This window comes from Carcharhinus amblyrhynchos, chromosome 8, assembly GCF_965287045.1.
Source record: "Carcharhinus amblyrhynchos chromosome 8, sCarAmb.v2.hapA, whole genome shotgun sequence".
Lineage (NCBI taxonomy): Eukaryota > Metazoa > Chordata > Chondrichthyes > Carcharhiniformes > Carcharhinidae > Carcharhinus > Carcharhinus amblyrhynchos.
Window position 1 is genome coordinate 95,092,702 of NC_137331.1, and position 27,843 is coordinate 95,120,544.

Below are 27,843 nucleotides of genomic sequence, written 5' to 3' on the forward strand. Positions count from 1 at the left end.
TGTTTCAAACATCTTTGTCAAACTCTTCCATCTCCACCAACCAATGGCTCTCTACCCAGCCCCACAGCTCTCCCCTCCCCCATTACAGCAGCATAAATATCCTATTTTCTGTCGTCTTCAGCTCTGATGAAGGGTGATCCAGTCTCAAAACGTGAACTCTGTCGTCTCTCCGCAGGTGCTGTCAGACCTGCTGCGATTTTCCAGCATTTTCTGCTTTTTGTGTCTTCATCATGTTTGCATTTAATGCATTGCTTCTAGATGAGGAGACTGCCTTTTTGTAGTCTTGGATTTAGTACAGATTTTATACAGCTGAGTGGCTTGCCAGGCCGTTCCATGGGACAGTCAGAGTCAAACACCTTTGCAGGGTGTCATGTAGTTTGTAATTTGAACATCTCACCAATTGCCTGAGTGCTCCCCTTGCAGCTAAGATGTGCAAATCATAAGATTTTGCTGTGTCTCATGAAAGTTGTGCTCTGTAACTTTTGTTGCATAAAGGGAAGGTGCTACATATTTTATAATTGCCTTTTATAGACAGAGTAAAGTATCATAGAATCATAAAATCTCTACAGTGCAGAAGGAGGCCATTCGGCCTATCGAATCTGCACCAACAACAATCCCATCCAGGGCCTATCCCTGTAACCCGCATATTTACCCTACTTGTCCCCCTGACACTAAGGGGCAATTTACCATAGCCAATGCACTTAACCCGCACATCTTTGGAGTATGGGAGGAAATCGGAGCACCTGGAGGAAACCCACATAAACATGGGGAGAATGTGCAAACTCTTACACAATCACCCAAGGCCAGAATTGAGCCTGGGTTCCTGGCACTGTGAGGCAGCAGTTCTGACAACTGTGCCACCGTAGCGCCCTTCAATGTATCCAAAGCTGGATAGACTTCCCTTGTTAATCCTTCTGATGCAACTTGAATCTCTTACGTGAGTGCTCCCAGATGTAACAGACTAGATAGCATTATATTCACTACCTTAGCTCCCACCACCCAAGCAACTTGGACTCTGTTTCAACAAGTGCAGCATTCCCTATAGCAAAGAGCTTCTGCAAACCTGCCTCCTGATCACATTGTTCACTGGCAGCTTGCACACTGAAGTAAATAGAAAGAACCTCCTGTGCAAATCCCTTTGTACCAATAACACAGATGTGCCAGCACTAAGACCGTGTGAACACATCCCTTATCTTACCACACTTGCAAAATGAAGCCTTGCAGCTGCACCACTGCAAGTTCATGATTAGATTCAAGCCTGTTTCTCGGGGACCCACTGTAATGTCTTAAAACAAAAATTACAAAGCAAAAAGATACAGCTCAATTATAGGTGAAATTAAAGTCTTTATTCTTAATTGGTTACTGTTACCAGTTTTAAAGAATTTGCAAAGTTGAAAACGTTTCAATTGGAGGGTCTCCTGTCCCTCCTGGGTTTTTCCTCGACATACCAATTTCCAGTTATGCCTCAGGCAGAGTTGAGATTGAATCTGTGGAATGAATAGTTTCACTGGAATTTGGCATCCTAAGTCTTGCTATCACTGGCACATCACCTGGAGTGAATCTTGGCTGCTGCAAGAAAAAAGCAAACATCTTTACTGGCTTCAGAATGGAAAGACCTTTGTCTTTGGCTTCTAAAGGTTAGATGGCAAAGCCATTGTAAATTGAGCATATACCACCTCCTAACAGTCTGTCCCCAGATTCCGATATGATGCTACAAAAGGTGGACAGCAAAATTAGTATCAGAAAGTGCATACAGCCACTGAGGGAAGAGAGGGCTTCAGAAGCATCAATACATGACCCAAATTCTCTTCCCTTTTATTCTTACTTGCACAGTGAAGATATGGTACTTGCAGCAAGCAGCTTGTGCCCTGCTGTTCCCTGACACAGTACATTTGATTGCTCCATAGTCAACATCGCTATTTATCCTCCTGGTAAATCTTTGAATTTGAAATTTTGCATTGCTTGTTTATTTTTTTAAAAACAAAAAGAAATTAAGAACTTGCACTCATACGACAGCTTGCACCACCACAGGATGTCACTGAGCACTTTGCAGCTTATGTGTCTTCTGCCAGTGCAAGATGACCACTGATATCCATCTAAGCATGTGCAGAAAACCAAGGGCCAGCAAAAACACGACTGATCTCCACTCCTGCATTCTTTAAAATGTCAACTTTACTTTTTTATTTCACTCACCTGCTGTTTGTAATGTTCAATGTTAGGAGGTATTTGCAATGCTCAAGCAGTTTTGTGAAATGCTTCATTTATTTCAAAGTAATAATTGGCTCAGCACTATTCTGCGACCGATTGTTAATAGATGCAAGTTTTAAGACTTGTATTTTTTTCCTTGTGCTACCAAATCCGGGCAATTCTATGGGTTATTTCTATCAATAAATGACAATACAGTACTGAGTTTTTAATTTGGTAAAACACATATGTATTCAGTTAGTGTTGTTATAACATCAGGCTTTAACACTGTGAGGCTTAACATGAGGATTCAGTGCTCACAGGTGACCCCCAGTCAGTTTGACATTGTCTTCAGTGTGAAGTAATCGTGCTACGTGACCTGGTGCTAAAGGGATAGAGGGAATGTATGGAGGAGAAGGTGAGGCCTTTTTAACTACTGTCCTAAATAAGTGTTTGACAAGCAGATGGTAACCATAAATGAGTCTTTTTCTCTTTGGTGGCATATAACAACTGGTGTGCCACAGGGATTAGTGCTGGGGCCTTAACTTCGTACAATTTAAGTAAATGACTTGGATGAAGGGACTGAAGGTATGGTTGCTAAATTTAGTGTTTTAGGATTTTTTACATCAAACAGTGCTTTGTTTTAATACATCATTCAAAAGATGACTCCACACACACACACACACACACACACACAACAGCATCACACTCCTTGAGTACTGTTGTGGGAAATGGCAGAGAAAAGGGGCTGATGCTGGCATAGGTCAGTCATGTACACAACTCTGGTGCGGCCGCACTTGGAGTACTGTGTGCAGTTCTGGTCCCCACATTACAGGAAGGACGTGGAGGCTTTGGAGAGGGTGCAGAGGAGGTTTATCAGGATGTTGCCTGGTATGGAGGGGAGGTCATATGAGGAGAGACTGAGGGATTTGGGGTTGTTTTCGCTGGAAAGAAGGAGGCTAAGAGGGGATCTTATTGAAACATATAAGATGATTAGAGGTTTAGATAGGGTGGACAGTGATAGCCTTTTTCCTCGGATGGAGAATGCTAGCACGAGGGGGCATGGCTTTAAATTAAGGGGTGGTAGTTATAGGACGGATGTCAGGGGTAGGTTCTTTACCCAGAGGGTGGTGGGGGATTGGAATGCCCTGCCTGCTGCGGTTGTAAATGCGCCTAGTTTGGGGGCGTTTAAGAGAGCTGTGGATAGGTTTATGGACGAAAAGGGATTGGTTTAGATTAGTGGGTCAGTGTTTTTTTTTAAAAAAAACTGGTCGGCGCAACATCGTGGGCCGAAGGGCCTGTTCTGCGCTGTAATGTTCTATGTTCTATGATCATAATTGTCATATATGTGGTCTGCTATTGACACTAATAATAAACCATGAGGTCAGTGGTAGTAAACTAACTGGAGTAGTTTATCAACACATCTTAATCCTAGCGCAAGACTGACCAGGCAAATTTCACCCAGGATGCAGCTTCAGTCCCAGTCCCGCCCCATTATTTTAAAGGGTTATGCCCCCAGCATACATAACTGTATTGAATGGCGGGGCAGGCTTGAAGAGCCTGATGGCTGACTCCTATCTCTACTTCTTGTGTTTTTGTGCTAGAGTGTTCATTCAGATTTTGTGCTCGGGTCTCTGGAATGAGGTGTGATTTCACAGCCTCTCTGACTCAGAGTGAAAATGCTGTAACTGAGCCATGGTTGCCTAGGGAAATGTTGTGATGGGTCTTGTTCCTAAATGGTGAACAGCTGACTTACCAATCGTGCATTGTTCAGTCTTCACTTCTGAGATTTAGAGCTCATCAATAGATTTTGTAATCGGCTGTTCGAAATCCCCTGTCAAAGTGAATCATTCTTTGCCTACTTTACAACAGCGAAGATGTTTGGGGCAGCACAGTGCCACAGTGAATTAGCACTGCGGCCTCACAGCGTCAGGGACCCAGGTTCTATTCTGGCCTCAGGTCACTGTGTGGAGTTTACACATTCTCCTCGTGTCTGCGTGGGTTTCCTCCAGGCGTTCCAGATTCCTCCCACAGTCCAAACACATGCTGGTTAGGCTGATTAGCCCTGCTAACTTGACCATAGTGTCAGGGCAATTTGCAACGTAAATTTGTAGGGTTACGGGAATAGGGTCTGGGTGAGATTGTGTTCAGTTCAGACTCAATGGGTTGAATGGCCTCCTTCTGCACTGTAGGAATTATATAATTCTATGCTTCTACTTGAACAGTACAGTACGAAATTGGTGGTAAAGCAACTTGGGACATCGCAGTTTCAAAAAGTGCTACATATCATTCTCTATATTGATATAACAGTCAGTCTCACCAGAGAGGCAGCAGGTACACACTTCACGGAAAGTACATGCGGTTCACTGTTGGGTTTATGTGAAACAATCGCTCGCGAGGTACATACCATTGTCACCTGGTGTGAAGAAAATTAAAACATGTTATCTGAGTATTGTTTCTTGAGCAGCTGAAACCAACATTAACGTGCATTGGTGAGTTTTAAAACTGCAGCTTAACCAATGGATAATAATGGGTTAATGAAGAAAGACACTGCCCGCTGGCATATAAAGAGATAGTACTAACTTCCAGATCCTATTCTACTTTCCAATTTCATTCTGGGACACCACAATGGATGTCAGCAGAACAAATCAGCCAAGGATCCGACTACTGATTGCTATTCAGTGGCCACTTCCACATAGTATGGATGGCATGTTGACACAGTGGTTAGCACAGCTGCCTCACAGCACTGGACAGAATACTCTCCTTCTGTCCAGTATGGATTCTATGTTATTTTTATTTTGCTCATGTGATGTGGACATTCATTGCCCTGAGTTTGCTTGAGAAAGTGATGGTATGCCTCCTCTTGAAATGGTGCACTCTTAGCAGTGAAAATACTGAGATAGCACTGTTAGGTTGGAGTTTAGGATGGTGAAGAAATTGTGATTACATGCCTAAATCAGGATGATGTGTGACTTAAAGGGGAGGAGCTTCGAGGTAATGGTGTTCCCTTATACCTGCTGCCCTTGTCCTTCTGGATTTGGAGGACCCAAGTTTGGAACAGTTTTCTGCTGAGTTGCTGCAGTGTATTCCGTACATAGAACAGCACGCAGACAGGAAATGCCAGGGGTGGAGGATGTGGATGATGAACCTGATGAATGAGGTTTTGATTGATCTGATAACAAAGGGAAGTCCTACATGTCCAAATCAGAATGGTATGTAACTTGATGAGGAACTTGGAAAAAGAATGGTTTGATAGAGCAGACGCAGCACGGATTCGTTAAGGAGGAGTTGTGTTTGACGAATTTATTGGATTTCTATGAGGATGTGATTAGTGCGGTAGACAGAGGGGAACCGGTGGATATGGTGTTTTTAGATTTCCAAAAGGCGTTTGATAAGGTGCCTCATAAAAGGTTGCTACAGAAGGTTAGGGTGCATGGAGTTGGAGGTAAGGTGTTAGCGTGGATAGAGGATTGGCTGTCTAATAGAAAGCAGAGAGTTGGTATCAATGGGTGCTATTCTGATTGGCGGTTGGTGACTAGTGGAGTGCTGCAGGGATCGGTGCTGGGGCCTCAGCTATTTACCATTTATATAGACGATCTGGAGGAGGGGGCTGAGTGTAGGGTGACGAAATTTGCTGATGACATGAAGATGAGTGGAAAAGCAAATTGCATGGAGGGTGTGGAAAGTGTGCAGAGGGATCTGGACAGGCTAAGCGAGTGGGCGAGGACCTGGCAGATGGAGTATAATGTTGGCAAGTGTGAGGTTATCTACTTTGGCAGAAGTAATAGTAGGAGGGATTATTATTTAAAAGGCGAAAAGCTGCAGCATGCTACGGTGCAGAGGGACCTGGGGGTCCTTGTGCATGAGTCGCAAAAACCCAGTCTGCAAGTGCAGCAGGTGATCAAGAAGGCGAATGGAATGTTGGCCTTTATAGCGAGGGGGTTAGAATATAAAAGTAGGGAGGTCTTGCTGCAACTGTATAGGGTACTGGTGAGGCCGCAGCTGGAGTACTGTGTGCAGTTTTGGTTGCCGCACTTGCGGAAGGATATTTTGGTCTTGGAGGGAGCGCAGAGGAGGTTCACTAGGCTGATACCGGAGGGGGTGTGAGGGGGTTGGACTATGAAGAGAGACTAAATAGACTGGGTCTGTACTCGTTGGAGTTTAGAAGGATGAGGGGGGATCTTATAGAGACGTATAAGATAATGAAGGGGATGGATAGGGTAGAGGTAGAGAGATTCTTCCCGCTTAGAAAGGATAGCAGAACTAGAGGGCACAGCCTCAAGATAAGGGGGGGGGGCAGTTTAAATTGGAGTTGAGGAGGAACTTCTTCACTCAAAGGGTGGTGAATCTCTGGAATTCTCTGCCCATTGAAGTGGTGGAGGCTACCTCGCTAAATATATTTAAGTCACGGGGAGATAGGTTTTTGATAGACAAGGGAATTAAGGGTTATGGGGAGAGAGCGGGAAAGTGGAACTGATCCACTTCAGATCAGCCATGATCTTATTGAATGGCGGGGCAGGCTCGAAGAGCTAGATGGCCTACTCCCGCTCCTATTTCTTATGTTCTTATGTTCTTATGAAATAATGGTGTCACCACATTTTTGTTGTTTCTGTCCTCTGAGGTCAAGAGTTGCTTTCATATGTGGAGGTTAGCCGTGTGACTTTACCATTTGCGAAGCCCGCCAATGCTTGAACAGTGGCACTTGGGTATTGTATCAGTCAGCTGTCTATCTTACATGGTCACGTATCAAACCACACAGAGAATGACGGTTCAGGGTTTTATCCCTAGTCTCTTTGCTAATCATAAATTCACTACTGTTGAGTGAGTTAAGGTGCTTTTAATGACCTGAGTTAGGAAGCAACACACAAAATGAAGTTTCTGACCATTGTCACATCATAAAATCTTCAAATCCCTGAGTGCAAAGGGAGGCCATTTGGCCCATCGAGTATGCACTAATCACAACCCCACCTAGCCCGTAACCCCATGTATTTACCCTGCTAGTCTCCGTGACAGTAAGTGGCAATTTAGCGTGGCCAATCAACCTCACCAGCACATCTTTGGACTGTGGGAGGAAACTGGAGCATCCAAAGGAAACCCACGCAGACACGGGGAGAACATGTAGACTCTGCACAGGTAGTGATCCAAACCAGGAATCGAACCCAGAGTCCCTGCTGCTGTGCAGCAGCAGTGTCAACCACTGTGCCACCATGCTGCCATCCAGTGACTTACACAGGAGGAACGATCACTCAAATAGAGTAGCCAAATGTAGCCTGTATCATGAAGCCATTTCAAGAGTTGGAATGCCAAAGATAGAAAATTGAACAAAAAAACTAGAAGCAAAAAGTTTATATATTCACTTACACCATCATTCTTGAAATCACAGTTTGCTATTTCAGAGATTCCCAGTTCTGTACTACAGGTTGTCTCTTTCATTCGCAAACGAAGTAAATAGGTAGTCAGCTGTTGCAGATTCTGTAATTTAAATGAAACATTATAATTTTACTAATAACAGACTAAAGAATTAGGGCATCAAGGTGGAGCTAGAAGACAACAAGACAACATCAGAAAATATGGAACAAACATCGTCATTCCGCCCAATTTGGCTTTTGTTGTTTTCCTGCAGGCTAATTAAGCAAAGTTCCAGAACGTCTACACTTTTGTCCTATAATATCAATGCCTGGCAAAGTGGGGATGTTGTTAGATGTGGGCGATGCTGTAAAAGTGCAACATTGAATTGATGCTTCCATTATTTGCTCGAGCAGATTTTCCCTTCCACAACCATCAATAAAAAAGAAAGTCATTTGGTGTGTAAAATGCAAAACATTTCTTTAGTCCCAATATAGATATTTCACACACATTCTCCCAATCGTTCAACTCCCCCTGTAAACAGTGAGTTCCAGCTGGAATCTTAGGTACACAACATTTGAGTTTCTGCAGCCATTATCTGTGTAACGGCTACAGAAAATTCTAAGTGTTGGATTTGCGTAAAAACTGGACTAAATCCCGCTGGACTTTTCAGTGGACTTTTCAAAGTGAACCTCCCGCATTCCGTGCACTGCAGAGTGCACTAGCGTGAATTTCGCAAAAAAACCGAGGAGGCCGGCAGCATAGTGCTGAGCGAGCCACTGTGCATGCGCTGATCTGTCGGCGCTGAGATTAGCGTATGCGCAGTAGTCTGCACTGCTGGCCTCCTGATCGCTGTCCCACCTATCCCCTCCCGGCCCAATCGCTGGACCACCAGACATGTCCGGGCCAGCCTTGACACCCCACTCCGACCTCCCCCCTTCCCTGCAGACTAACTGCCCCCACCCCCCCAAGCCCCCAGTGTCCAGCCCCAATCACTGGCTTCCTTCCTATGTCACCGTCAAGTGCAGAACGGCAGAGGGAACCCCATCCCCCCACCCTAAGTGTCTTTGAGAAGGATGCATTGCTGGACCAAAAGCCCCTCTGCCCTCTCAGGTGAATCCTGTGAAGAGAAGGGGAATTCCCTCAATATTAACTTCTACCCTTCAGCTAACATCACGAAACCATATCTGATGATACGACAGCTTGCTTTGGGTAAACTTCCCTGCCTACTTACTGACATTACAACAGTTAAGTGAGTTTTCTCTCAATTAACAGATAGCTGCTTGCTTCATTTTACAAGGTGGATTTGATTGCAACATTTCCCTGATTTTGAGATCAGGATCTGTCTCAGAATCACAAAATCGTTAAGGCACAGAAAGAGGCTATTTGACTGGTCGTGTCTGCTCCAGCTCTCCAAATGAGTAACTCCTCATTCTCCTGCCTTCTCCCTGTAATGCTGCACATTCTGCCTTTTTCAGATAGAATCCATCTTAAATGTTTCAGCTGAACCTGTCTCCACTCAACTCTTAAGCAATGCATTCCAGGGAATAAACATTCGCTGCATAAAAACATTTCTCCTCCTATCAATATAGCTTCTTTTGCTAACCACTTTCAATCTCTGCCCCCTCCTTTTTGATCCCTTCACAAGTGGAAACAGTTTTTCCCTATCAACCTTATCTCGGTTAAAATCCAACGGGTTTAATTAGGTAGCACGAGCTTTCGGAGCACTACCCCTTCATCAGGTGAGTGCTGCATTCACCTGAAGAAGGAGCAGCGCCCCGAAAGCTCGTGCTACCAAATAAATCTGTTGGACTGTAACCTGGTGTTGAGACTTGTTACTGTGCATACCCCAGTCCAACGCCAGCAATTCCACATCATACTTTATCCAGGCCCATCATGATTTTAAAAACCTCTATCAAATCTCCTCTCTGCTTCCTTTCCTTCAAGGAAAACAGTCCTAACTTCTGCAGTTTATCTTCATAAATGAGTTTCCTCATTACTGGAACCATTCTCATGACTTTTTTCTGCACTGTCTCCAATGCCTTCACATCCCTCCTAAGGTGTGGTGCCCAGAATTGGATACAATACTCTAGCTAAGGCTGAACCGCTGACTCATACAAGTTCAAAATAATGTTATGATCCCAGTTGATGTGACAACAGGGCAAGAAGTTCCCAGAAAGGAACCCTGGCTCAAAAACTGGTGGGCATAATTCTCCAAAAAATTGACTAAGGGTGGGATTTTACAGCCATGCTCATCCCAAGGCCAGAAATTCCCACCTACATAAGAACATAAGAAATAGGAGCAGGAGTAGGCCATCTAGCCCTCCGAGCCTGCCCCGCCATTCAATAAGATCATGGCTGATCTGAAGTGGATCAGTTCCACTTTTCCGCTTTCTCCCCATAACCCTTAATTCCCTTGTCTATCAAAAACCTATCTATCCGTGACTTAAATATATTTAGCGAGGTAGCCTCCAACACTTCAACGGGCAGAGAATTCCAGAGATTCACCACCCTTTGAGTGAAGAAGTTCCTCCTCAACTCCGATCTAAACTGTCCCCCCCTTATCTTGAGGCTGTGTCCTCTAGTCCTGCTATCCTTTCTAAGTGGGAAGAATCTCTCTACCTCTACCCTATCCATCCACTTCATTATCTTATACGTCTCTATAAGATCCCTCCTCATCCTTCTAAACTCCAACGAATACAGACCCAGTCTATTTAGTCTCTCCTCATAGGCTAACCCCCTCATCTCCGGTATCAGCCTAGTGAACCTCCTCTGCACTCCCTCCAAGGCCAATATATCCTTCCGCAAGTGTGGCGACCAAAACTGCACACACTACTCCGGCTGTGGCCTCACCAGTGCCCTGTACAGTTGCAGCAAGACCTCCCTACCTAAGGTCAACAAACCTTTTCCTGGTTTACTCCCTCCCCCCACCTGCTACAATTCCCGTGGCAGGCGGGATGGGATAATTCCACTCCAAGTATCATCTCCGGCAGGAAAATTGGTGCAATTCCCATCAACTGGGTTAGTAATCCTCCCCCACTTAGTCAATATTTTGGAGGGAGCATGACTTGTGTCGTGAATGAAATGGCCACGGCTTAAAGACGTCGACAAGGCCTGTTTCTCAGAGAAGGTGTTGCTATTTTTAAATGGCACCCCAATCTCAAAATGAGGTCAAAGACCATGTTAGGGGAATCAGAGGCCATTGCAGCCCCCAGGTGGTTGGGCACGTGTCAGCGCCTTCCCATTCACTTGAGCAAAATCCTGCATTGGGTCACCATAGACCCGCCCCTTCAGGCCCTACACCCTTCAGGTATCCTTTGCAGTACCAACTTTGCAATGCCAATTTTGCAATGACAAGATGCCAAGGCAATGCCCTGCCATGTGCCTACCCTCCCTGGGGGCTGCAAAGGCCTCTGATTCCCCTAACATGGTCATCATGCCTGGTCTCCATTTGTGGAAACCAGTCGGGATTCCTGCCAGCTTTATGTCATGCCAGTGGTTGGGAACATGTGCGGTATTCAGAATATTCCATATTAAGCCAACTTAAATGCATTTAAATCCAAGGTAATCAGGTTCTCTGCTGAGAGGATCCGGGAAGATTGCAAACTGTTTTGCGGCGAGCGCAAATCCCATTTTGGGGCTTTCGCCAAGTTCTCCCGACATAGTGGGATTTGCACCAGGCGTAATGGCCTGGCTGAAGAATTGCCCTCTGTAATTTTTACCTTTTTTTAGAAAATAATGCCAATTAGCTTTTCCAAAAAAAAGTCTTAAACATGAAAAGTTTGACTACAATACAATATTCCTTCACTCACTCTTATCTTCACAAATGTGGAAAAATTTTAAGGATAAAACAGGAAATCAAATATATCTTATGAAATATGTGCTCAGTAAACACACAGTCCCTTTAAACCCAGACAACAGACCACTCTGAAATCAAGTGTTTTATTGCCTCAAACTCCCCCCGCTTTCCCAGATGATTGTCACATGAGTGTTTCCAAACTCCACTCTCTAAAAGACATGCTTTAAAATCTTTTTTCAAACAATACTTTCCCTCAGCTCTTTCATCAAGGATCTGCCTCCAGATTTTCCAATTATCCTTTGAGGATTCCTTTGTCTTTTATTCAAACTCTGAGATCCAGCCACAGATTGCTCCATAATTATTTCACCTATTGCTTCACAGTGTCTCGTAAAATATCACAAATCTCAGAACCATTTCAGATATCTATCTAGCTTCCCGCTAGTTAACTTCTTCTCAGCCCTATCTGTGATTTCAATGCACAATAGCCTGTTTTAGTTCCAATTTTCTCTGCTCTTTAACTTCAGACTTCTTGGAAACTTCTCTCCTTTCCTCCTGTTTCCTCAACTGGCTGTTCTTTAGATTTCTGTCACTCGTTTTCTTGCCCCTTACTCCATTGTAGCAAAGCTGTGAGAGATACTCTTTCTCTCCCTGTGAAGCTCCTTCTACTCTGGCTTCCAGTTAAAACAAAACTCATAAAGGTCTTCTCTCTAAAAGTACCCTGGTTGCAAAGCAACATCTCAATCCTCCTCCAAGCTCATGTTTACTTTACCCTTCATGAATGCGCAGAGCAATTGAATCACATTTTGAACTGAAACCAAAATGCCCACACATGCAAACACCTTTGTTTAACATGAAGCTAACTATATTTTAGCTCTTTTCTACATGAAAGCCACTAAATTAAATCTACTTAAATCTATAACTTTATTTTTAATATTTAACAATACAAATATGGATCACTTAAAACTACCTCTGTTTTCCTGACAATAACCTCATTGCCCTTTGTACTATAAGCCCCTATTAATAAAACCCAGAATACTATATGCTTTATTAACCACTCATTCTAACTGCCCAGCCACCTTCAATGATTTATGCACATATACACACTGGTCCTTCAGATCCTGCACCCCTTTAGAGGTGGACCTTCATTTTACATTGTCTCTCCATGTCCTTCGTACTAAAATGAATTACTGAACATTGCTCTGCACCGAATTTCATCTACCACCTGTTTGTCCATTCTGTGTCTGTGTCCTTTTGAAGTTCTACACCATCCTCCTCATAGTTCATAATGCTTCCGAGTTTTTTATTATCCACAAACTTTGAAATTATGCCCTGTACACCAAAGTCTAGGTCATTAATGTCAGGGAAAAGCAAGAGTTCCAACATTGATCCCGGGGAACTCCATTGGAAAAATTTATTCTCGACTGGCTTGGAATGTGTGGGAGGCAATTGCATTTTCAACAGACTTAAACCTACATATATGTACGACGTAAACAAGGGGGGGGAAATTTAGCTGGCCTCAGCAAACTGCAGAAGAAACTTTGACACAGAAACAGAAGGAGATTAAACTGTTAGCACTATCAAATGTTTGATCATTTGCACTGTTCCAGCAATTGTATGCCCTGTTGTAATAAATGATCAATTCTATCCACATATAAAGGCCAGGGCATTAGCTGCTAAAGTGCTGATCACTGTGAATCGTGGCCGCAATGGACAACGTCACCCACCAATTGATTAGAGCACTGAGGTCACTCAAAAACCTGCTTCCGTTAGAAGAATCCTGCAACAAAGGAGGATATAAAACTATCAGCTTTGATAGAGAGAAGGGGGAATGAGAGGGCAGAAAAGGAGAAGAAAGAAGCCAACCGATCTGCAGACAGAAGCGTGAAGAGGAGTTTGGCTAGTCCAAGGGACCTGGGGATACAGCCACACACCAGGGCTGTGTAATCCAGGGGGGTACGATATTTGGAACATCCACGCAGTACCTGTTCCTTTTTCACAATGATCTGAAGCAGCTTAAAGGCATTGGGTGATGCAAAGCGTCGGTTGTAATAAGCGACAGAAGCAGAAGCCACTTCTTTGCTGGTCATCACTGAAGCTGCAGCATCGATGGTCAATGTAACGAATCCGACCAACAAAACAATTCCCTGCAAGTGATTCATCTTCCCCTGATGTGTTCGCTCGTTGCAGAAAGGCAGATACTCGAATCTGAGGGAAGAAAGCCCAAAGGTTTAAGTTGGGACCACTTCAAACATCGACGAAAATGGTTAATTATTAACGTTTAAGTTTGCTGATCATTTTTTGCTTTCATCCTGGCCAGGATGTCAGATTGCGACATTTGTTTTTCTGAACTTTTGTGACCGAACTCAAACGTCAACTCAGGTCAATCTATCAACGCTGGTCAGTTGCAGTTGTTTTTAAGAACATGGAGCTGACCCCCATGTCTCAAGCCTGGGCCAATATTCCAACAGAACGTGTAATTCAATCTGACCAGAGTGGTTTTAGAATTTCAACTTCAGTTGAAAAGGATCTAGAAGTAAAAAACTATTATCAGTAAAAGTGACCGTGAAACTGTCGGATTGTCAGAAGAACTGAACTGGTTCACTAATCACCAAGAAACCTATTATCATGAGGCAACCTAGACCACATCGAATGTCTTGTCTACCCTGTGAAATCATGACAAAGGGGACAAAGGATTGGTCAGCTCTGCTCCCAAAGAACATTCCCTCATTCTTGCCACCTTGGCTCCCAAAGCCAAATCAAACAGCTCACCGATGCTCATCAATCCGTCCATGAACAGTGGAACTGAGCAGAAGATGGTGACATTGTTTAAAGTTAAAGTTTATTTAACTAATGTCACAAGTAAGGCTTATATTAACATTGCAATGAAGTTACTGTGAAAATCTCCTCGTCGCCACACCCTGGCGTCTGTTCAAGTACACTGAGGACAAACTTGGCATGGCCAATGCACCTAACCAGCACGTCTTTTGGACTATGGGAGGAAACCCGAGCACACGGAGGAAACCCATGCAGACAAGGGGGGGAACATGCTAACTCTGCACAGACAGTGACACAAGCGGGGAATCAAAACCAGGTCCCTGAAGCTATGAGGCAGCAGTGCTAACCACTGTGCACTGTCCACGTGCAGGGAGTATTTGACTCATGTGCCTCTGCTGCCCGGGATCATCACCCCTCTTATGCCCGCATTCTTCTTGCTCAACTCAGCAAACGGTTCTACGCAATCCATGAACAAGACAGATGAGAGAGGGTAAATTTGTCTTACTCCAGATTTGATTGGAAAGCTTTCAACTCTCATCCATTGATTGAAACTGAGCTACTGATGTTTGTGTGACTCAGTTGGTTCCAGGAACGTTCCTCATCTTGGAAGCACTTGACAGCCTTAGTCAGGTCATCCAGTATTAGTGGTTTGACAACTTTTCCATTGCTGACATTGCAGACCTCTGGGATAGAGGACAGGAAGGCCTGGAAGGGGTGCTGTCTGTGGACTTCATATCATTCAATCCAGCATAAAAGAATTTGCTGACCCTGAATATGTCAGACTGTGATCATGTTAGCCATCTTCTTCCTTTAGGATGCTGATCAATGAGCTTTCTGTGTGTACCTTTTGGATAAAGAAGCATGAGCGTGTCCCACCCTGCTCCACAGAGTGAACTCTGGGCCAGAAGCTGACCTTGGAGGTCTCTGAGGAAAAGATTGAGGACAGCAGGCTCTGCACCTCTTGGAGAAGCTCAGTGTAGTTCAAATTTGTTATGGACAAGGAGGAAAATGGACTTTAAAAAATGGCTTTGGAGCGGGGGAAGGCAGATTTTATTAAAATAAGGCAGGATCTGGCCAAAGCTGTCATTTATTGTATCTTTCCAAAGCTGGCTTTGTTCAAAGAACAAAGAACAAAGAACAAAGAACAAAGAAAATTACAGCACAGGAACAGGCCCTTTGGCTCTCCAAGTCTGCACTGACCATGCTGCCCTACTTAATTAAAACCCCCAACCCTTCCGGGGATCATATCCCTCTATTCTCATCCTATTCATGTACTTGTCAAGACGCCCCTTAAAAGTCACTACGGTATCCACTTCCACTACCTCCCCCAGCAATGAGTTCCAGGTACCCACTACTCTCTGTGTAAAAAATCTGCCTCGTACATCTTGTTTAAACCTTGCCCCTCGCACCTTAAACCTGTGTCCCTTAGTAATTGACCCTTCCACCCTGGGAAAACGCTTCTGACAATCTACTCTGTCCATGCCTCTTATAACCGTGTAGACTTCAGGTCTCCCCTCAACCTCCGTTGCTTCAGTGAGAACAAACAAAGTTTCTCCAACCTCTCCTCATAGCTAATGCCTTCCATACCAGGCAACATCCTGGTAAATTTTTTTGTACTCTCTTCAAAGCCTCCACATCCTTCTGGTAGTGTGACAACCAGAATTGAACACAATATTCCAAGTGCAGCCTAACTAAGGTTCTATAAAGCTGCAACGTGACTTCCCAATTTTTTAACTCAATACCCCGGCCAATGAGGGCAAGCCTTCTTGTTACCTTCTCCACCTGAATTGCTACTTTCAGTGACCTGTGTACCTGTACACCCAGATCCCTTTGCCTATCAATACTCTTAAGGGTTCTGTCATTTATTGTATATTTCCTATCTGTATTAGACCTTCCAAAGTGCATTACCTTACGTTTCTCCAGATTAAACTCCACCTGCCATCTCTCCGTCCAAGCCTCCAGCTGATCTATATCGAGCTGTATCCTCTGATGGTCCTCATCACTATCCGCAAATCCACCAACCTTTGTGTCGTCCGCAAACTTACTAATCAATCCAATTACATTTTCCTCCAAATTATTTATATATATTACAAACAGCAAAGGTCCCAGCACTGATCCCTGAGGAACATCACTTGTCACAGCCTGCCATTCAGAAACGCACCCTTCTTCAGCTGAAGAAGGGGCAGCGCTCTGAAAGCTTGTGCTACCAAATAAACCTGTTGGACTTTAACCTGGTGTTGTGAGACTTCTTACAGGGGAAGTACTGGAAGGCTGGAGGATGGCTAATAGTTCTATTTTTCAAGAAAGCTGGAAGAGATGAACCAGGAAATTACAGACTGGTGAGTCTCATATCAATGGGAAACCATTGGAGAAAATTCTGAAGGAGAGACTTCCTCTCCAGTTGGAAAGGCATGTGTAATTAGTGATAGTCAGCATGGCTTTGATAAATTTGAAAGAATTTTTCCAAATCTGGCCAAGTTTGTGGATGAGGGACATTCAGTTTATGTAGTTGATGTAGATATCAGCAAAGCTTTTGACAAGGTCAAAGAAGGGGTGGGGAGGAGATTCACCAGGACGTGGTCTGGGCTGAAGAATTTGAGCTATAAGGAGAGAGTAAATAGACTTGGTTTGTTTTCTTTAGAGCAGAGAAGCCTGAGTGGGGACACAATTAAAGTGTATAAGATTATGAGATGTATGGACAGGGTGAGTAGGGAGCAGCTGTTCCTCTTGCGTGACTTGTCATAGTTTTAGGGTAAGGCGTAGGAGATTCAAAGGAGATGTGAGAAAAACATTTTTCACTTAGAGGGTGGTGGGAGTCAGGAATGCACTGCCTGGGAAGGGAGTGGAGGCTGGAAACCTTGCAATCTTTAAAAAATATTTGGATGAGCGCTCGAAATCTTGTAATATTCAGGACATGGGACAAGTGCAGGAAAATGGGATAGCGTGCCGTTAGTGGTAGTTATTGTTGGTGCAGACTCAATGGACCGAAGAGCCTTTTCTGCACTGTATGACTCAATGACTCATTTCTCTTACATCCTCACTCACTCACTCACTATCAGGGAGCTCTCATTCCTTTTACATCCTCACTCTCTCACTCACTCATTCATTTACTCACTCGCTCAGTCATTCACTCACTCATTCACTCACTCACTCACTCATTCACTCACTATCAAGGAATTCCCATATGTCTTACATCATGACATGGAGATGCCAGCGTTGGACTGGGGTAGACAGAGTAAGAAGTCTCACAACATCAGGTTAAAGTCCAACAGGTTTATTTGGTCACACATGCTTTCAGAGCGCTGCTCCTTCATCGGATGATGATGACTCACCTGACGAAGCAGCATTCCAAAAGCTCATGCTACCACCTGGCGTAGTGAGACTTCTTACTGTCCTTTTACATCCTCACTCACTATCAGGTGTCGCAGCTGTTTGTTCCCCCTCAGCAACTTTAGGGGTGACTCCTGGGTAACAGGGGATATCCTCTGACTCCTGGTTCATGACTCCTGTGCAGGACCCATAAAATTCAGCAGAAGGGTGGTATAATGCCACCCATGCCCTAACGAGGACTAAAATAGAAAAATCATTTGGCCTCAAAAACAGTCACTGGACCAGTCAACAACTGCATTTTGGGACAGTTGAAATCCAGTTGATCCTTGATCTGCACATATTTTATCCTGGAAGATTGGAATCAGGTTGATCCATGGTTGGCGGGCATTTGCTTTTGGTTGGTTGAAAACCAACTTAACCCTGGTAGCAGGCAATTAACCTCAGCTTGTTGAAACCCAGGATCCCAGCTAGTGGGCACTCATACTCCATCAGCTGTTGGTGCTGATTGCCGATTCATCAGCTGCTAGCTGCAGGGGGCAGTAATCCCAGGCTGGATCCCAGAATTATGAGCCGTGACATTATTGTTAATGTTAGGAGTAGGTTTGTGAGTTTAAACTTCTTTCTTTTAGGTGATATAACTTGGCATGTTTGTCCAAGGATCTCTAAAGGCAGAAGAGCATGTTGGTAAAAGTGGTGAAAAAGACATAAGAACAAGGAACAGGAGTAGGCCATCTGGCCCCTCAGCCAGCTCCGTCAATCAATAAGACGATGGCTGACCTTTTCGTGGACCAGCTCCACTTACCTGCCCGCTCACCATAACCCTTGATTCCTTTACTGCTCAAAAATTTATCTTTCCTTGCCTTAAAAACATTCAATGAGGTAGCCTCAACTGTTTCACTGGACAGGAAATTCCACACATTCACAACCCTTTGTGAGAAGAAGTTCCTCCTCATCTCAGTCCTAAATCTGCTTCCCCTTATTTTGAGGCTATGCCCCCTTAGTTCTAGCTTCACCTGCCAGTGAAAACAACTTCCCTGCTTCTATCTTATCTATTCCCTTCCTAATCTTATATGTTTCTCTAAGATTTCCCCTCATTCTTCTGAATTCCAATGAGTATAGCCCTAATCTGCTCAGTGTCTCTTCATAAGCCAACGCTCTCAACTCCGGAATCAACCTAGTGAATCTCCTCTACACCCCCTCCAGTGCCAGTATATCCTTTCTCAACTAAGGAGAGCAAATTGAGACACAGTACTCCAGGTGTGGCCTCACCAGCACCTTATACAACAGCTACATAATCTCGCTGTTTTTAAACTCCATCCCTCTAGCAATGAAGGACAAAATTCCATATTGACACTTGCCTTTGTCATTCGAGGCATAGATTACAAAAGCAAGGAGGTCAAGTTGGAGTTATAGAGTCATAAAGTCATAGAGGTTTACAGCATGGAAACAGGACCTTCAGCCCACCTTGTCCATGCAGCCTTTTTTTTTAAAAAAACCCTACACTACTCCCAATTGCAGGCATTTGGTCCATATCCCTCTATACCCATTTTATCCATGTAACTGTCTAAATGCTTTTTAAAAGACAAAATTGTACCTGCTTCTGCTACTACCTCTGTGTAGCTCACTCTGTGTGAAAAAATTACCTCTCTGAACACTTTTGTATTGCTCCTCTCTCACCTTAAATCTATGCCCTCTAGTTTTAGACTCCCCTAACTTTGGGAGAAGATATCGACTATCTAGCTGATCTATGCCCCTCGTTAGTTTGTAGACCTCTATAAGGTCACCCCTCAGCCTTCGACGCTCCAGAGAAAAAAGTCCCAGTTTATCCATCTTCTCCTTATAACTCAAACTCAAGTCCCAGTAGCATACTAGTAAATCTTTCCTGCACTCTTTCTAGTTTAATAATATCCTTTATATAATGGGGTGACCAGAACCATACACAGTACTCCAAGTGTGGCCTTACCAATATCTTGTACAATTTCAACAAGACATTCCAACTCCTGCATTCAATGTTCTGTAAAATGAAACCAAGCATGTTATATGCCTTCTTCACCACTCTGTCCAGCTGTGGCTCCACTTTTGAGGAGCTATTACCCTGTACCCCTAGATTTCTTTGTTCTGTAACTCTCCTCAACGCCCTACCATTAACTGAGTAAGTCCTGCCATGGTTCAATCTCCAAAATGCATCACCTTGCATTTATCTAAATTAAACTCCATCTGCCATTTGTCAGCCCATTTGATCAAAATCCCATTGCAATCTAAGATAACCTTCTTCACTGTCCACAATGCCACCAGTCTTGATTCATCAGCAAACTTACTAACCATGTCTCCTATATTCTCATCCAAATCATTCATATAAATGACAAGTAACAGTGGACCCAGCACTGATCCCTGAGGCACACCGCTGGCCACAGGTGTCCAGTTTGAAAAACCCTTTACAACGACCCTCTGGCTCCTCATTGTTCCTTGGGAGCACATCAGAGAGGGAGAGACTGGTGAGAGGAGAGCTTGTGAGTAAGTTACTGTGTTTCTTTTTTAAATTAACGTCTCTAGCTTTTTTTTTATTTTAAACCGGATACAGGAAGTGATCATAGGGAGGCTTGGGAAGTAGTTTTTTTTTCCTCTGGACCCCTATAAATTGGAAAGGTGAAGAAACCTGATACTCTACACGTGTAGAGTATCTCATCCTACCTTCTCCTCTAACCTAAGAAAAAGAGATTGACGCTCATTGCTCCTTGGGGGCACTGAAGAGAGGCAGCGATTTGCGAGAGGAAAGCTTGTGGGTGAGTCGAGCGATTTTTAAAAATAACTTTACTAGTTTTTTTTAAATTTTGTACCAGAAACCAGAAGGTGTTGCAAAAACACTTGGGTAGAGTTTTTTTTAACCTTACTATAAGTTGGAGCGGTGACGAATCCCGATACTCTGCACAAGTAGAGTATCCCACCCCTCCCTCCTCCTCTAACCTAAAAAAGAAAGAGAGAGAGAGAGAGAGAAGGGCTCTGAGTGAGAGCAGGTAAGTTTGTTTTTGTTTTTGTGTGAGCTGTAAGGGCTTTGGCTCACAGGGCCAAAGAGAAAAGGGTGAGGCAAGGTAAGTTATAAGTTTTTATTACTTTTTTTTCCTCTGGGTTTCTATAAAGGGCAGGTATGAGTGTGAGGCCAGTATGTTGTTGCCGATGCAATATGTGGGAGGTCTTGGAAGCTCCTGGTCTCCCAGACATCCATACCTGTGCTCGGTGTGTGGAGCTGCAGTCCCTACAGGACCAGGTTAAGGAGCTGCAAATGCAGCTCGAGGACCTTCAGCTCATTAGAGACAATGAGATAATTGATAGGAGCTATCAGCAAGTGGTCACACCAGGGCAACGGCAAGAAGGCACGTGGGTAACTATTAGGAAGGGGAAACCTCAGGTGATGGAGAGCACGCCGGTGGATGTCCCCCTTCAAAATAAGTACTCCTGCCTGAGTACCACTGGGGGGGGACAGCTCATCTGGAGGAGGGAGCGGTGGCCAGCTCTCTGGAGCTGAGCCAGTACTTCAAAAAACTAAGAAAGAGGGCAGCAAGGCAGTACTAATAGGGGACTCCATAGTGAGGGGTTCAGACAGGCGTTTTTGCGGACGCAGGCAGGAGTTGCGGATGGTGATTTGTCTTCCTGGAGCTGGGATCCGGGATGTCTCTGGGCGCGTCCCAGACATCCTGAAAGGGGAGGGTGAGGAACCGCAGGTTGTGGTTCATATAGGTACTGCTGACATAGGCAGGAAGAGTGAAGCAGTCATGAAAAGGGACTATAGGGAACTGGGTAGGCAGCTGAGGAAGAGGAAAGCGAAGGTAGTAATCTCAGCATTGCTGCCTGTGCCACGGGAGAATGAGGGCAGGAATGGAATGAGGTGGAGGCTGAATGAGTGGCTGAGGGACTGGAGCAGGGGGCAGGGATTCCGGTTCCTGGATCATTGGGACCTCTTTAGGGGCAGGTGTGACCTGTTCAGTAAAGACAGGTGGCACTTGAATCCCAGGGGGACCAATATCTTGGTGGGAAGACTGGCTAGGGCTACTGGGGGGACTTTAAACTAGAAAGGTTGGGGGGTGGGAACAGAGATGAGGAGACTGAGACTGAGGAGGTTAGCTCCCAGGTAGGGAAGGACTGTAGACAGTATGAGAGGGAGGTTAGATGGGTGGTGGAGAAGGGAAATGTCCAGTCTGAGGGGCTGAAGTGTATCTATTTTAACGCCAGGCGTGTAGTAAGTAAGGTAGATGAGCTTAGGGCGTGGATTGCTGCTTGGGAATGTGATGTGGTGGCCATTACGGAGACTTGGATGTCTCAGGGACAGGACTGGGTACTTCAGATGCCAGGATTCAGATGCTTCAGGAAGAACAGGATTGGGAGCAAAAGAGGTGGCGGAGTGGCACTGTTGATCTAGATAGGCTGGGCGAATGGGCCAGGAACTGGCAAATGGAATTTAATGTTGGCAAGTGCGAGGTAGTCCACTTTGGTAGGAATAATGGTAGGAAGGATTATTACTTACATGGCGAAAAACTGCAGCCGGCGACGGTGCAGAGGGACCTCGGGGTCCTTGTGCATGAGTCGCAAAAACCCAGCTTGCAGGTGCAGCAGGTAGTCAGGAAGGCGAATGGGATGCTGGCCTTCATAGCGAGGGGGATTGAATATAAAAGTAGGGAGGTCTTGCTGCGGCTGTATAGGGCATTGGTGAGGCCGCAGCTGGAGTACTGTGTGCAGTTTTGGGCGCCGTACTTACGCAAAGATATCTTGGCCTTGGAGGGAGTGCAGAGGAGGTTTACTAGGCTGATGCCGGAGTTGAGGGGGTTGAGCTATGAGGAGAGGCTGAATAAACTAGGCTTGTACTCGTTAGAGTTTAGAAGAATGAGGGGAGATCTCATTGAGACATATAAGATGATGAATGGGATGGATAGGATAGAGGTGGAGAGACTCTTCCCGCTCAGAAAGGACAGTAGGACTAGGGGGCACAGCTTCAAGATAAAGGGGGGGCGGTTTAGAACGGAGTTGAGGAGGAACTTCTTCACTCAAAGGGTGGTGAATCTCTGGAATTCTCTGCCCGTTGAAGTGGTGGAGGCTGCCTCGCTAAATATTTTTAAGACGCGGGTTGATGGGTTTTTGATAAGAGAGGGGATTAAGGGTTATGGGGAGAGGGCGGGAATGTGGAACTGAACCACGACAGATCAGCCATGATTTTATTGAATGGTGGGGCAGGCTCGAAGGGCTAGATGGCCTACTCCTGCTCCTATTTCTTATGTTCTTATGTTATCAGGGACAGTGTCATGGCTGCAGAGAAGGAGGATGCTGTGGAGGGACTGTCTACAGAGTCTCTGTGGGTGGAAGTTAGGAACAGCAAAGGGTCGATAACTTTGCTGGGTGTTTCCTATAGGCCGCCCAATAGTGACAGGGAAGTTGAGGTGCAGATAGGGAAACAGATCCTAGAGAGATGTAGTAATAACAGAGTTGTCGTGATGGGGGACTTTAATTTCCCAAACATCGATTGGAATATCCCAAGGGTAAGGGGTTTGGATGGGGAGGAGTTTGTTAGGTGTGTTCAGGAGGGTTTCCTGACACAGTACGTGGGTAAGCCTATGAGACGAGAGGCTGTACTTGACGTGGTGCTGGCGAATGAACTAGGACAGGTGACGGATCTCTCGGTAGGAGAGCATCTTGGGAATGGTGATCATAATTCTATCTCCTTCACGATAGCATTTGAAAGAGATAGGATCAGGCAGGCTAGGTGTTTGTCTGGAGTAAGGGGAAATATGAAGACATCAGGCAGATAATTGGACGAATAAACTGGAAGGAGGCGTTCTTGGGGAAAAGTACCGAAGGAAGGTGGCGGATATTCAAGGAATGTTTGACTGGAGCTCTGCACGACAACATTCTGATGAGACAAGGAGGTTTTGGTAGGTCACGGGAATCGTGGTGCACGAAGGTTGTGGTGAACCTGGTCAGGAGGAAAAGAAAAGTGTATAAAAGGTTCAGAGAGCTAGGAGATGTTAAGGATCTAGACGAGTATAAGGCTTGTAGAAAGGAGCTTAAAAAGGAAATTAGGAGAGCCAGAAGGGGTCATGAGAAGGCCTTGGCGGGTAAGATTAAGGGGACTCCCAAGGCCTTCTACAAATATGTGAAAAGTAAAAGGATGAGAAGAGAAGGGATAGGACCTATAAAAGGTGAAGGGGGAAAGGTCTGTGTGGAACCAGAAGAAATGGCAGAGGTGCTTAATGAGTACTTTGCTCGGTATTCACGGTGGAAAGTGATCTGGGAGGTTGTACTACAGGTTTGCGGCAGTCTGAAAAGATTGAGTATGTGGATGTTAAGGAAGAGGAGGTGTTAGAACTTTTAAATTCGATCAAGATAGACAAGTCGCCGGGACCGGATGGGATGTACCTCAGGTTACTGTGGGAGGTGAGGGAAGTGATTGCAGAGCCCCTGGCGATGATCTTTGCATCGTCGATGGAGACTTGAGAGGTTCCGGAGGATTGGAGGATTGCGGATATGGTTCCTATTTTCAAGAAAGGGAAGAGGGATATCCCGGGAAATTACCGACTGGTGAGTCTGACCTCAGTGTTTGGTAAGCTGATGGAGAGGCTTCTGAGGGACGAGATTTATGAGCATTTAGAGAAGTTTAGAATGATCAGAAATAGTCAACATGGTTTTGTCAAGGGCAGATCGTGCCTTACGAGCCTAGTTGAGTTCTTTGAGAATGTGACTGAACACATTGACAAAGGAAGAGCGGCGGATGTGGTTTACATGGACTTCAGCAAGGCGTTTGATAAGGTCCCCCATGCAAGACTTCTTGAGAAGGTAAGAGGGCATGGGATCCAAGGGCCTTTGGCCTTGTGGATCCAGAACTGGCTTGCCTGCAGAAGGCAGAGAGTGGTTGTAGATGGGTCTTTTTCTGCATGGAGGTCAGTCACCAGTGGAGTGCCCCAGGGATCTGTTCAAGGACCTTTGCTGTTTGTCATTTTCATAAATGAGCTGGATGAGGAAGTGGAGGGATGGGTTACTAAGTTCGCCGATGATACGAAGGTCGGTGGTGTTGTGGATGGTCTGGAGGGATGTCAGAAGTTGCAGCGGGACATAAATAGGATGCAAGACTGGGCGGAGAAGTGGCAGATGGACTTCAACGCAGATAAATGTGTAGTGGTCCATTTTGGCAGGACCAATGGGATGAAGGAATACAATATCAAGGGTAGGAGTCTTAGCTGTGTTGAAGAGCAGAAGGATCTTGGGGTCCAAGTCCTTAGGACTCTTAAATCGGCCTCGCAGGTGGAGGATGTGGTCAAGAAGGCGTATGGTGTACTGGCCTTCATTAATCGAGGGATTGAGTTTAGGAGTCGGGAGGTAATGCTGCAACTTTATAAGACCCTTGTCAGACCCCACTTGGAGTACTGTGTGCAGTTCTGGTCGCCTCACTATAGGAAGGATGTAGAAGCTATTGAAAGGGTACAGAGGAGATTTACAAGGAAGTTGCCTGGATTGGGAGGCATGCCTTATGAAGATAGGTTGAGGGAGCTTGGACTCTTCTCCCTGGAGAGACGAAGGTTGAGAGGCGACCTGATAGAGGTTTATAAGATGTTGAAAGGAATAGATAGGGTGGATTCTCAGAGGGCTATTTCCCCGGGCTGAAATGGTCGCTACGAGAGGACACAGATTTAAGGTGCGGGGAGGCAAGTACAGAGGAGATGTTAGGGGTAAGTTTTTCACTCAGACGGTGGTGAGTGAATGGAATCGGCTGCCGTCAGTGGTGGTGGAGGCGAACTCGCTGGGGTCTTTTAAAAGACTTCTGGATGAGTATATGGGATCTAATAGGATTGGGGGTTATAGATAGGTCTATGGCTTAGTAGGTATAGATGTGATCGGCGCAACTTGTGGGCCGAAGGGCCTGTTTGTGCTGTAGTGTTCTATGTTCTGTCATCAAGCCAATTTTATATCCATTTAGCACCCTGAGATTTAACCTTATCCAACAACCTACCATGCGGTCCTTTGTCAAAGGCCTTGCTAAAGTTGTATAAAACTTTGGCGGGGCAACAGTTAGAATACTGTGTGTAGTTCTGGACACCACGTTATAGAAATGATTTGTTTGCACTAGCGGAGATGCAGAGGAGATTCACCAGGATATTGCTTGGGATGGAACATTTAAGTTATGAAGAGAGATTGAGTAGGCTTGGGTTGTTTTTGTTGGAGCAGAGAAGACTGAGGGGTGTTGGGGGGGGTGATCTGATCGAGCTGTACAAGATCATGAGGGACATGGACAGAGTGGATCAGAAGCAGTTGTTCCCCTCAGTTGAAGTTCAGTCACCAGAGACATAGGTTCAAGGTGAGGGCAGGAGGTTTAGCTGATATGTGAGGAAAACCTCTTTTATCCAGAGGGTGGTGACAGTCTGGAATGCGCTGCCAGGGAGAGTGGTAGAGGCGGGATGCCTCACGCCCTTTAAAAAGTATCTAGATGAACATTTGGCACATCTTAACATTCAGGCTTATGGGCCAAGTGCTGGCAGATGGGATTAGGCAGGGGTTCAGGTGTTCCTAGTGTGTCGGTGCAGACTGATGGGCCGAAGGGTCTCTCCTGCACTGTATGATTCTATGATCTCCGTGAAGTAGCAATACCATCAAATTGTCACTCTGCTCCTACTTTCTGCAGCCAGCACTGCTGCATGTTTTTGGCTGGGTCCTCCGAGGTCAGCTTCTTGTGAAATGCAGAGTGTACAGTCCTGTGAGGAGCTTCATTGCAGGACTGTAGTATCAGGGGTGAGGAGGGGGGCAGGGGGAACAAGCTATGCCCTCTTTTCATTTTACTATTTGTCATAAGGTAAGTTTAAATGTCCTGTCTGAATGTTAATGAATGGAAAGGGTGGTAGGGTGGGAAGGTGGACAAAGCAGATGGGTAAGTGAATAGAGTTGATGAGGTAAATAAACATGTGGGTAGAGTAAGTGTAAAAGGATAAATGGATAGGGTAGACGGGCGAAGTAGGTAAGTCGATAGGGTGGGTGAGGTTAGTGGATAAATGGGTACGGTGACAGCTAGGTGATGTGATAGGTGGGTAGGGTAACAAATGGGCAGAGTGGTAGGGTGACAGGTGAGTAAGATAGCAGGTGAGTAGGGTGGCAGGTGAAGAGGGTGGCAGGTGGTTGAGTGGGTAGGTGGTTTTGAAGTCTGATCTGACAGGATTGTCAGGTTGGGGGCAAGTGGTGGCACGGTGACACAGTGGTTAGCACTGCTGCCTCACAACGCCAGGGACTTGGGTTCAATTCTGGCTTCGAGTCACTGTCATTGTGGAGTTTGCACGTTCTCCCTGTGTCTGCATGGGTTTCGTTCGGGTGCTCTGATTTCCTCCCACACCTGGTTGATTGGCCATGCTAAATTAACCCTCATGTCAGGAGGATTTACAGGGTAAAATATCAGGGGTTATAGGAATAGAGCATGGGTGGGATTGTGGTCGGTGAAGACCTGATGGGCTAAATTACCTCCTTCCATACTGTGGGATTCTAAGTCAAGTCATGTCAGGGTACCAGTTGGATGGTAGGGCTAGTCAGAATGGTTCAGGAGGGTGGTCAGGTTGTGGGGGCAAGTCAGGTCATAGGGTGGTCAGTCAGATTGGGAGTACTTGGGTCAAATGCGGTGGTAAAGAGTTTCGGGAGTGAGGAGGGGTAGTCAGAAGGTTGAGGGGGGGGAGTTGGGTTGGATCAGGGGGATTTGTCAGATTGGGGCAAGTTAGATCTTGTTAGGGATAGGCAGGTGTTAGGGACTGGTCAGGGCTGATCAGAGAGGTAGTTGGGTAGTAGGGGATAGTCAGGTCAGGTTGGAATAAATTGAGAGAATACAGTGTTATTTTGATGACATTAATTGTTAAAATTTTCCAAAGCACTTCACAGCAGCACTTTGAAGGCGAAAATGACATTGGGGAAACCTTACCAAAAAACGGTAGTGTTGTTCCCGGTGAGGAAACTGGTGTGCTTCTCTTCCAATTTGACAACACTGCCAAACAAAATCAAGGGGGTGTGTTTCAAGCCGCCACGCAAGTGGGAAGGGCCTCAACACGCCAGCAAAACCCAGATGAATAGAGATCAAAGCACCATCTTTAAAGGACCCCAACATGTATAAATCTCCCCCACAGCACACTGCAGAGATCTCAAATGCTCCCCTTCCCATTTGGAGTTGACACTTTTCTCCCCCTGACCTTCACCGTGTCCCAATCATTGGCCCCTGTGCACCCCCCTCCATAGCCAGAGCCCGCCCCTGCAACAGCCATTGCTGGCATCCCCAACTCCTCTGTCTGTTCCCAGCCACTACCACATACAACGAGTGTGGCGACTAGGGGATTTTCACAGTAATTTCATTGCAGTGTTAATACAAGCCTTACTTGTGACACTAGTAAATAAACTTTAACTTT

At 45.4% G+C, this 27,843-nt stretch overlaps 1 protein-coding gene across 2 annotated transcripts; it reads right to left on the bottom strand.

Moving 5' to 3' along the window:
- Nucleotides 1-1,336: 1,336 nt before the first annotated feature.
- Nucleotides 1,337-27,432, bottom strand: LOC145347072 (uncharacterized). Of its 2 annotated transcripts, none has more exons than XM_080194980.1 (5): nt 27,366-27,432; nt 13,312-13,534; nt 7,546-7,656; nt 4,505-4,600; nt 1,337-1,566 (listed from the first exon to the last, which is right to left on the bottom strand). In XM_080194980.1, exons 2-5 carry the CDS (start codon nt 13,486-13,488, stop codon nt 1,459-1,461), a joined length of 492 nt encoding a protein of 163 aa, XP_080051106.1. In that variant the 5' UTR covers nt 13,489-13,534; nt 27,366-27,432; the 3' UTR covers nt 1,337-1,458. The 2 variants fall into 2 exon arrangements, with proteins under 2 accessions (XP_080051106.1, XP_080051105.1); XM_080194979.1 differs by having other exon boundaries at nt 1,337-1,569.
- Between the last annotated feature and the right edge of the window lie 411 nt (nt 27,433-27,843).